The sequence below is a fragment of the Quercus lobata genome, chromosome 6 (genome assembly GCF_001633185.2).
Source record: "Quercus lobata isolate SW786 chromosome 6, ValleyOak3.0 Primary Assembly, whole genome shotgun sequence".
Lineage (NCBI taxonomy): Eukaryota > Viridiplantae > Streptophyta > Magnoliopsida > Fagales > Fagaceae > Quercus > Quercus lobata.
Genome location: NC_044909.1, coordinates 31,617,505 through 31,628,521, shown reverse-complemented (window position 1 = coordinate 31,628,521; position 11,017 = coordinate 31,617,505). Strand labels below are relative to the sequence as shown.

The following is an 11,017-nucleotide window of genomic DNA, read 5'->3' as shown; positions in this document are numbered from 1 at the left end:
TTTGTTGAGCAACACACACACAACAGTAAAAGTGAATACTTGACAATAATGGAGAGTTCCCTTCAAACTTTTTTTTTTTTTCCACACATGAAACCTAAATAAAAATTTGTTAAAGAATATATCAACAATGTTGTCTATCCTGTTTATGTTATTTTGGCTGGAAAAGATAAGGGAAAAGATATTAATGATTTGTTTTATATTTTATCTTAATTGCTTAAATAATAAGGAAAAATGGTTAAAATTGTCAATTTATTAAAAATATAATTTCCTTTAAACTTGGGAATCTGGATTTCCACCTGTTTTAAAGGAAATCCACATTCCTACTGAGAGGGGTTTAAGGCGGGAATCTAGATTCCTCTGGCATCTGATTCCCTAGCATGATTTGCAACAAAACATGAAAATCTTTAAACATTTCTAAGAATCCTAAAACATTAGCCCGTACCAAACACCACTTTAGTTTAACCAAGAACCGTGATGAGATTATCACACTCCAAGCCTCTAAGTCCATCCAAATGGTCATAAATGACGCCTCTTGCATGATGTTACCGGATATATAGTAAAAAAAGAGTGCTGCAATGGGTGGGTTAGATTGAATTAACTTTATTTATTTATCAATTAAAAAAAGGTATGACTTAAAGATAAAGCTTCAGAGGATCAAATCTAAAGTATACGAACTTCTTCTCTCTCTCTTTTTTAGGATCAAATCTAAAGTATACGAACTTCTTCTCTCTTTTTTTTTTTTTCTTCTTTTTTTTTAAGAGAATCAGATCGTTATTTAAGAATTAGATCTAAAGTATATAGGAACTTAATTTATGTATTATTGTGAATATCATTAATTAATCATGAGAATAAAAGACCTTATATTAAACTGTTACTAAAAATATAAGAAGAATTTGGTTTTAAAAAAAAAAAAAAAAGATTACGTGAGGCAGATACTTTCGTCAAAGATCTTGGGCTCAGCAATATTATTTTTGAAGGAATGGCTCCATGGGCCATGGCTGCGATGTGTAATAATCTCCCAACTGGGGTAATGTTAACCTTCACTATGATCTGGACAGGCACAATGGTAATTCATGCACAAATAGACCAGAAACTCTTTATGCCAGCACACTAACGTTTATATTGGAAACCACTTGGGCAATAGTACCTGAAACCTGGAAACTCAGGCTTTCTTTGCTCATCATTAAACTCCATACTCGGACTCTCAACTCGAGAAGACTGTCACAAATGGTATAAAGCAGTAAAAGAAAAGGTTAATAAGAACAATTAAGCTATGGTTTCTATAAAATTGCTGTAATTTGGTGCAACCACTTGGCAATCAAACATGATAACCACTTGGTGCAACTACAGCTTTTAGACACAAATTTTGTTATATAGGTATATGATATTGATATGAATATATTGTACATTTCTTACAAAAATGAAACAAGCACTCATTTTCGAGGGGGATTTACAACTGGCCTCAAATTGTCGATCAAAAAATTAACTGGGAAAAAAAACAAAAAGTGCAGAGCTAAATCAAAATGATGTTACAAAGACTTTGCTAGCATGACTAATTGTCCTAACCTACATATATTCTCCAAACTTCTTTCTGCTTCTGGCTAGTCCAATGAAGCTGAAAAAGAATACAAAAATCGTTAAAAACTGTGTTGACTAATCTATAACTATCACAATTTTCATATAACCTGCTTAAATTTCTTTTTTTTTCTTTATCCTTTTTCCTTTCTTTTCTTTTCCCCCTTTCCTTCAACTTTTTGGATTCTCTTCCCCACACCACCATTCCCCAAATCACAAATCCTGCCACAAGCTCACCAAAAGAGATTGAGAGGATTTTAAATTGTCGCCATTTTGTTATCACCATCTCAAGATCAATATTATAATCTGCCAAAAAATCTTTGCCATTAACATTTACTTCACATCAGTGGGAGGTAAGCCCCACCGTGCCCTTTCCTAAGCACAAGTGGGCCGGCATTGTCAGGGACTTTGTCCAATGCCTTCATGCACGCATCATTCACATCATTAAATCCAGTTGCCACATTAGCCATATGCAACCGCAACCTCAGATCCCTAGTTCTCCTCAACAAGCATCTAAATGATCTGACCAAATATTTAGCCCATTCTGCAGGCATCCCTCCTCCAGTTAGCCAAACAGAAAATTGGGACTGGTCCCCTCTGGCTGCAACCTCAGATCTGTAAAATCTTGCAAGCTCAGCAAGCATTGAAGGCTGAAGAGGAAGCACAGCCACAAATTCAGCTACAAACTCTTCCATTATCTCTGGTTTGAGCATCTGATTCCAAAGGACCAAAGCCCATTCACTTGGCTGGTTAAGACCATAGGCTTCAGCAACAATTAAGGCCTCTTGAAAACGGGACTGCTCAACTAAGGCGCGTCTGGCATTGGTTTCAGTTCGATTCAGCCACTGGAAATCTGGCATTCGAATTTGAAGGGACAAAAGGGAAGCCTGAGCACAAGCTTTTCGTGTTTTATTGCCAGCATCAATAGAAGAATGAACTTCAGCAGCTTCAATGTAATAGCGCATGGCATCTAACAGATCTTCATTCTGGTCCTTGTCATAACGCTGGAACCACTGGTCAGAACACTGCTTTGCTCTTGACTCTAAATGAGCAGCTGTTTCATGCTTCATGTCAAAATGGTTGTAGACCTGTGAAAAAGATGTGCACATTAATAAAAGAGATGACATATTACACAACAACTTGTTTCTTGGCTTATGCCAGACTCAAGTATTTATGGAAAACATCACTGAACTTTGCTATAAGAAATTTGAGAAAAAGACACCCTTAATTTCACTTTTATTAACTGTTATTCAACCTGCACTAGCTAGAGGTTAAAAGTGTTACTACCTAATTATCTCCACAGTAAATTAATAAAATAAAACAAACAAACAAACAAAACTTAGACAAATGAAATTGTTCAAATAGAATATCAGGGAATCATGATTAAAAATACAAACCATTGCAAATGCATCAAGGTCATTCGGGTTAAACTGCTTCAATGATGTGAGAACAGCCATTCGAAATCCCCTGACAGCCTCAGCTGTGCTAGAGTTTGTGTCTGCAGCAGCTGAATACTTCTGAAGAAGAAGATCCAGTTGACCATTTTCTATAAGAATTCCCAGAATGAAATTCAGGGCATGGAAGTTTCCAACTCCAGTTATTAGGCGAGCCAAACATGAAAAATCACCCTCAGACACATAAGCTTCGACCCTGGTTGCAGCAAGGGCTACAAGAACATCAACTCCATCAAGACAAGCTGATGATTTGTAGAAGTGGTGAGACAGAATAAGAAGCTCAACCTGAAAACATAAATTCCCAAACGGCAAAGAAGTGTAAGCTTAAAGAGAGATAGAGGGAGGGGGGATAGCTCCGTATTATGAGAAAAATATATATAAATAGTAAAATCATTTTTTTTTTTCCTGGTTTATAACTTATGTTTTCTTGTTGGTTCTAACACCTTTTAAGTTACACATGCACCCGTTGGTCATAAAACCAAAACTTTAACCTCCACTCTGTTCTTATAGGTGGAAAAGATGTGAGTTAAGAGTCCATTTTCTTGCTGGTTATTGCATTAGTGACCTTACAGAAAATAATGCAATATGAATAGTCAAAGTTATAGTGTTAATAATGGTGCCTGATGAAGAATCAATTAACAAAGCATGCTAACAAGACTGATTACAAATCTACTACATGAATCATTTTCCAGAATATAATGTTCGTATTCATGGTGATGCTCATAATAGCAGGAATAGCAATAATGTCGATGATGACAATAATAACTGATTGTAATAATTTTCTTGAATAACTTCTCATAATATCAAATATATCCAATTTTGTATGTTGTCATGCTAGATAGACCTCTATCATATTTGGCACAGTATGAACTATCAATGTGTCACTATCATAGAATACCTCACAAGCATGTGGTATCTCTTGGCCAGTAATCACCAACCGCATCAACGCATGGCCAATTTCTGGTTCGGAAGGACAGAGCTCTGCCCACTTCAGGAAGTCCGAAAATCTCCACAGTAGGGGAGCAGGCCCTTCCTCCTTTTGAGAATCCATATATCCCCCACGGTGTGCTGCCAATAGGCCCTGAAGTACATAAAAGTAATGCAATATCAGCACTACACAAATTAATAGTTCCTCTCCTCTGGCCTCAAAAAATTAAGAGTGAGAATTTATTTTCTGGCTACATCTCAGGGAAAGTAAGCTTGGACATAATTTCTTTAATATAAGGTTCAAATTCAAAATGGAAATTAAAAGATCCTAACTGATTTCTTTTGTCCAACAACATGGAGCACATCCAGAAACATGCAGGTTTAAACATGATCAGTCCATCAAGAATAAAGGTCTAGCTTAGATCCAGCCCAGGCCATAAGGCATATTGTCACTCATTTGTCCACATAAAATTGTGACTTTCATCCACCACTAGTGCAATGACAAAATACTAATAAGAAATTGTGCAACATGCCAATAAAAATAAAATTTAGAGAAAAGTAAAAACCTTTAAAAATGATTCTGCAAGAATTTGAGCAATACTAGCAGCTGGCATAGAATGAGTTTGCACTAGGAGATTTGCCTCTTCAAATGATTCTTGTGCTTTAAGGGAAAGCAGCTGTAGTAATTCAATTGGCTGCTTATCAAAAGCCTCTGAAAATGAAAGGCCCAAGATGGTTGCAGCTTTAACAACTGCTATTATTCTCTTACATAGTCCACGTCCACTACCTTCACTGAAAATGGTTGCTAAACTCTCCAAAACCTATATTTGCATATTTAAAACTACATTAATATGAGGATTTTGCAAACTGAGAAACAGACAAAAAGGGAGCAAACAACCAGTACGTCATTAACAAGGCAACCTTGTTTACAAAATATGCACAATGAGACTCAAGGAAGCAGATGACACTACGAGAACAGGAGACTCGCACAGAGAGAGAGAGATTTGAACAATAACCTGCAGCGTGTCAACCTTAAGTTGGTCAGTTGGTAGATTACATGACTTAATAACAGAACGCATTTCCTCATCAAGCATTGATATTGATACTTCTCCACTAGGAGTTGAGACATCTGCAAGCTTTATGGCAGCATCCACTAAAACAAGTTCAGGAATTACTTGTGCAGGAGAAAGCTTATGTTGGAGTTGCTTGGCAGCAGATATTTGCCCAAACTCTAATAGAGAAAGGACAGCTCTTTCCAGCTCAGCAGGTCCAACACTGTCCTCCCACCTTGAAAATGACATTTCCATTTTAAAGTTGTCTTCTTGCAATGGCAAGTCATTGCCAAATTTAAGAGGCCCAAAGCCATCATCAGGATCAGTGCTTTTATCCACTGAGTCTGCTAGTGTCCGTCTTAGTGGCATATAGCCTTTGGCCCTACGTTTTGCCTTTGTACTGCCCCCTGCTGCGGTTGGAAAGCTTGCATCCAATACTTGGCTCTTGTGATTTGTCTGGTTATTCTCCCTTGCATCGTTTTTCTCTAAAATCCTATTCCTTGTTGAATTTATATGATTATCCATTTTAGTTATTATACTTGCAGTCCTATCAATAATACTGGAGCAATTTTTAATAACAGTCTCCCGAGTGGAACTGGATAAATTGAAGTCTCCTTCACTCTTCACCTGAGCTTCTGATTCTACTGCTAAGAGCCAAACTTTAGTCTCAATTTCCCGCAGAAGATGCAACGGATATCCTCTGATAAATTTATCACATATGTCAGATTTAAAAAAAAAAAAAAATTCAAGATCTGAAGCAGCAAGTAAATTTGGTATAAATAACTTACGGGTTAGACAGGGTTATCATCCCACTCAACCATTGTAGAGCAAGCAACAATAATTCATGAAGCTCCCTTGCAGGGAGATCTTTCTCCACAGCTTCTGCATGTTTAAGGAAAAATAATCCAGCCTACAAGCCACATGACAGCACTCATCAAATACACTAGTCACCAGAATAACCACTTTGGTTGAAGACTAATAAACCTACCTGTAAAGCAGGGAAGGAATATCTTATGAACATTGCCTGGCAGTGGCCCCATAAAGCAACTCTCTCCTCTGGGACATCCCAAAGAAACTCCTTCCATTCAGCTACCATAGATTCAGCCTAAAGTTGAAGATTGAAATCGTAGGTGATAATCAAATATGAACGCTATAATCAAATATAAAGGTGCACAAATATGAGAATGTTAACTATTTTCTAAAGAACCTTGTGCAAAATAACTTATTTTCATATTTCTATAGTTCTTATAACACATGAATAAGACGTAAGTAACATATTTTCCATTCCCACACTCTATGGCCACGTTGAAAGTTGAAACACAACATGCCTTACCTCATGATACAAATCATAAATAAGCTATATCGGAAGTCTAGGAACCTATCACATGAGTTATCAAGAGACTGGAAACACCTATCAGAAAAATCTCGTAAGCACCGTGCAAACATCATGCTATAAAATAGCTTAAGAGAGAATGGGAGAGCAGGACTCTTATAGAATAATAGGTATCAAATTTTAGTTTAGATGTACATTAAAAATTATCAAAGCCTTTCATCCCTGTCATACCAACTGCAAAAAAATCATTAATACATAAACCTTTAAACTCCTAAATGAGAGATGCTTGCCCAAATCAGGGAAGTTAAACAGAATCAGAAAAGTTGAATAATGCATGCAACATGCTTTACAACCCAAGTAGGCAGGGGCAAAATATAGTACCTGGGTCATGGTAACATGATGAACAGTAGATTTCCAAGATCCCCCACTGGCCTCCAACTGCTTGGCCCAGTTGCGTGCTTGCTCCCAATGCCCATTCTTTACTAATGCTGTTAAAAGTGAAGCATCATCTAGAGTCTCGTTCCCAAGATGTAGACCATCATCCTTGCGTAATGAAGGCTCTGCTAAATTAATTTTCCAGTAAAGTCGTCGATAGTGTGTTGCCGCAGAACCTCCATCACCAAAGTCAGTAGCAGAAAGAAGTTGTAGCAAGCATCTTTTCTCGTAAGGAGATGGAAAAGTTGAAAGCATAGCATTGGCAGCTTTTACAGCAGTGGAGCTAATCCATGAAGTCCCAATTTGCCCTTCTCTCCCTATATTTGCCTGTGCACAGGCAGGTTCTTCCTTAATTCGGGCAGAAAAAGAACCCAAATGTGCCAAAGCTTCCGAAAGGCGCATTTGTGAAAATGCCTGGGAGAGAGAAAAAAAGGATCAATTTCTATATGAAATAATCCCACTGAATTTATATTCAATATCAAATGAAACACAGTCAAAAAATATATAACTATATAACTTGAACATGTCTTTTAGTTTAATTGCTTATGCAGCACCATGTGATGCACCCAATTGATATACTGGGTCAATCCGGGCTTTAGAAACAACTACAAGAAGCTTCAATTGTGGCTAGACTAATCTTTTTGGGTATAGTGCAGATGTAACTAGTGTTTTTTCTTGAATCATTACAAATGGTATCAGAGTGAACCTAGGTAACCTTGTGTGGTCTCGAAAACATTGCCCAACAATGTGGGCCCTGACGAGGAAGTCAAGGATATAAGTGGGGGATGGATATTGTGATGTCCCAAATTGATATTGAATTAGTTGAGTGTGTGTTGTGCGGGAGGATGCTGAGCCCCACATTATGCATATGCTAGGTTAATCTAGGCTTTATGAAAAACTCTAATGAGCTTCAATTGTGATTGGATTAGTCCTTTTAGGGTATTGCATAAATGTGACTAGCACTTTTTCTTGAATCGTTACTACCTAATGAGTTTTGAACCCACAACTTCATCCTCCTCAAATTCTTATGGAAGAAATAGTGTTAGTTGAGCTTGAGCTCATTGACAATAACTTGAACTAGTAAATATAAAAAATAAAAAATAAAAAATAAATAAATAAGCTCAAATTGAGCTTTGTGACACATAGTAATACCATTTTAACAATAAATTAAATGGTTGGTCAATGTGGTCATTCCACAAAACTTATGACAAAATTGACTTTTATCTACCCCCATGCCACCCCCCAAAAAAAGCCATGTTCACACCAAAAAGCATCACATTCCCTGTATTTCCCTCCAGAGTTATCCACAATTGAGCTAATGCACTAAGAAAGACAAGTTGAAGAAACTATTTTTCTTGTTTAGTTAATGTCTATGTATTACAATCTTAGTTAACTTTTCCTCCATAATAATTCACATGAACGTCTATTTTTAGCCACCCATTGGACACTGATCTGAACAAGACTATATAGCACTGACTAGAATAGAAGCTTTTGTCTGCCTTTAAAAAGTTATGAGAAGTTGAAGACACACATGCCACCAGACAAGATGCCTTAAGAAGGGAAAGGCACCTGAACTTTTATTTTCTGTAGCTGTTGGAAAGAAAAACAAGAACAGTAATTAGCACCATACTCTATCCTTTCTACATTGGCCATAAAAGAATTGCTTCATTTCCAAAATAAGCAAGTAATCCTTTGATCTTGAACCAACAACTCATCCTTTCTACAGGTCCTGGAGTATTTCGAAAGAAAGCAATAAGTTATAATTACACAAGCATCCAGTTGATCTTGAATCAACAACCTCACCTTCCGGCTTCCTCTTACAAAGGGAAGAGGGGTCATTTGAGCTAGAATGCATTGGCAATAAGCCAAAGAAATATTAATAACATTTTGGGACTCAGTTTCTGCTGGGAAGATGATCAACATTGCATCTAACATATTCAAGACCCATAATAAAGTGAAAGTCCCCCAAACCAAAAGAATCAAGAGACAAATGGAAAAGCTGGGTTTAAGTTTTTTCACAAACCTGAAGAGCTCGGATGAAAGGTAACAGTGAACATGAAGGAAGGAACATTTCAAATGCCCTTAGCAATGGCAGGAACAAATGTTGTTCACATAGTACTGCAACCATCTTGGAAAGAGAAACAGGCCCTTCATCAAAATCACTTGAAACATTAAGATGTTCATCAAGTTCCACTTTTCTTTCCTCTTCAGCAATAATGCCTTGAGCAACAAATATTTTTGCACTTGTAGAAGTACTTGAAATATCAGATGTTGGAGCAGCTGCAGGATCAACGGATTTGGGGGCCATAAGCCGCCTACGTTTTGGGTTACACCGGTTGTAATGGAATGTAAGGGCTCTATCAGCTGCTGGTAGAGTATTAGTAGCTTCCACAGCTGCTCTAACATGATCTGCAATCTGGGAAGCAATATCATTCACCTTAATGGATGACGTTTCCCTGTAGAGAATGTAGTTGCAATGAGATATAAACATCAGAAGTATGCACATGCAAACTTTTCTTGGGTGCACGGCGTGGGGGGAATGAAATGTTGTCAGAACATATAATCATGGAAGAATTTATTAATATGGAGAAATTGACAGTAACCTTGCTGCAGTAATTTCCAGCCAAACTGTTAAACAAGACAATGGAGACACATCAGGAAAGCATGACGCAATCATGGCCAAAATCGACCAGGACAAGTCCTTTGCTTTCATCAAAAGGGCCTCTCCAGGTCCAGGATTTTTCTGCTTCTCACACTCAGCTAAAATTCTGAAGAGTTCAATTGGGATACATATGTTGTCATCTGAAAAGAAAGTTTCACTCCCTTTTTCTGTAGAATCTGAATATGATGAAGAGCTTGCTTTTTTCCTTGACTGCATGCCTTTTAGAACTGTTGATATATGAATTTTGAGACGTGGATCACCAAACTCCTTTGATGCCTGAAACAAATATTTCGTAAAAGGATAAAAATGGCACTGTTTTGACTAGAAATTTAGTTTTCTTGAGGTTCTGAACGAAAATATCTGAAATAATATCAAAATGGAAGCACTTACTACTTGCAATACTGTGTCAAAAAGGTATCCTCCAACCTGAGCTTCAGCTAAAAACCCAACCTTACAGATGAAAATGGCAATGTAAGGTTCGAAGTTATAATCTACAGATATTATGAATCACAATAGAAGGGAGCGAGAGATACCCAATCGTTATCTCTTGCTAATACAGCAAGGTACTTCGTACTCAAGGGAAGCTGATGCATCTGACAAAAAACAGTAACTAAATTCCAATGCTGGCTTGCAGCTTTCTGTTGAGATCTTAACTCAGTTCCATTACCATTGCCACTTAATAGCCAAGACCCACATGTGTTTCCTTCCATCACTGGAAGACTAGCCTTTTCCAAATGTTGTAGGACAAGCATGAGAGCTCGTGAAGCTTGTTTACTAGTAACTGAATTTGGAGTTCCTTTTGGCTTAGTTTTGATAGCACTATCCTGGTGCAGATAGTCATCAGCCAAAGCTCGAGCAAGAGACTGTGTTATATCACTTTCACGAGATGTTGCATGAAATGCAGAAACCTTCGGTGAAAGTTGTCTAAAATTCTCATTGATTTCAGTGGACTTGTAAAAGGAAGATATCCGTCTCAAGGCAGCAATGTCTATACGAAGCATGCTGGCAGATGACCCACAAAGCTCAAGGAGAAAAGCACATGAAGCCACAAACACAGAATCCTCAAAATGCATAATAGCAAGGGGCACGACCTGAAAAGTAAAGTGGGGCAGGAGGTCAAGGCATGTTTCAAATAGATACAGCAAAATTAATTCTCATTAATTTCAAGAATATATCTAAAAGAATAGAAAATTAACACCTACAGATGCAAGAAGAGACTCTTCACTTTGTGTTAAAGGTGCAAGAAGTGCTTGCACATCTGATTGAACATTACTTTGTCCATGTGCTGAACCACCACCTTGCTCTTTTGATTTAAAATTTTGAACCCTAGCAGCAAGAACATGGTTAAAGGCTGCCAGTGCACGTCCGCGATGCAAGTGATGCTCCAATCCAAGTCCAGTTTCCTGAAGGCAATAAAACCTCTGTCATGAGAGATAGCTACAACAAAAACCAAAGAAGCGATTCCAGCAGCATACAGCTAGCTAGTGAGAAGCCTGAGAGTAACTGAGACACCATCTAGATAGGGTACTTTGCACTTTTGATTATTAGCTTTAGAGGTGTTTCAGCTATTGAAGTTTCA

The 11,017-nt window shown here is 37.5% G+C and overlaps 1 protein-coding gene across 1 annotated transcript in view; it reads right to left on the bottom strand.

The window, feature by feature from the left end:
• Positions 1 to 1,364: 1,364 nt before the first annotated feature.
• Positions 1,365 to 11,017, bottom strand: part of LOC115994342 — a 36,123-nt gene continuing 26,470 nt past the window's right edge. The window contains exons 14-26 of the mRNA XM_031118438.1: positions 10,641 to 10,841; positions 9,972 to 10,529; positions 9,829 to 9,888; positions 9,380 to 9,714; positions 8,800 to 9,232; positions 6,723 to 7,190; positions 5,997 to 6,113; positions 5,797 to 5,918; positions 4,973 to 5,708; positions 4,523 to 4,777; positions 3,928 to 4,110; positions 2,973 to 3,314; positions 1,365 to 2,663 (exon numbers count right to left, since the gene is read on the bottom strand). Coding sequence (XP_030974298.1) covers positions 1,914 to 2,663; positions 2,973 to 3,314; positions 3,928 to 4,110; positions 4,523 to 4,777; positions 4,973 to 5,708; positions 5,797 to 5,918; positions 5,997 to 6,113; positions 6,723 to 7,190; positions 8,800 to 9,232; positions 9,380 to 9,714; positions 9,829 to 9,888; positions 9,972 to 10,529; positions 10,641 to 10,841 — 4,560 coding nt within the window. The 3' untranslated portion in view covers positions 1,365 to 1,913. The remainder of the gene's footprint in view (positions 2,664 to 2,972; positions 3,315 to 3,927; positions 4,111 to 4,522; positions 4,778 to 4,972; positions 5,709 to 5,796; positions 5,919 to 5,996; positions 6,114 to 6,722; positions 7,191 to 8,799; positions 9,233 to 9,379; positions 9,715 to 9,828; positions 9,889 to 9,971; positions 10,530 to 10,640; positions 10,842 to 11,017) is intronic.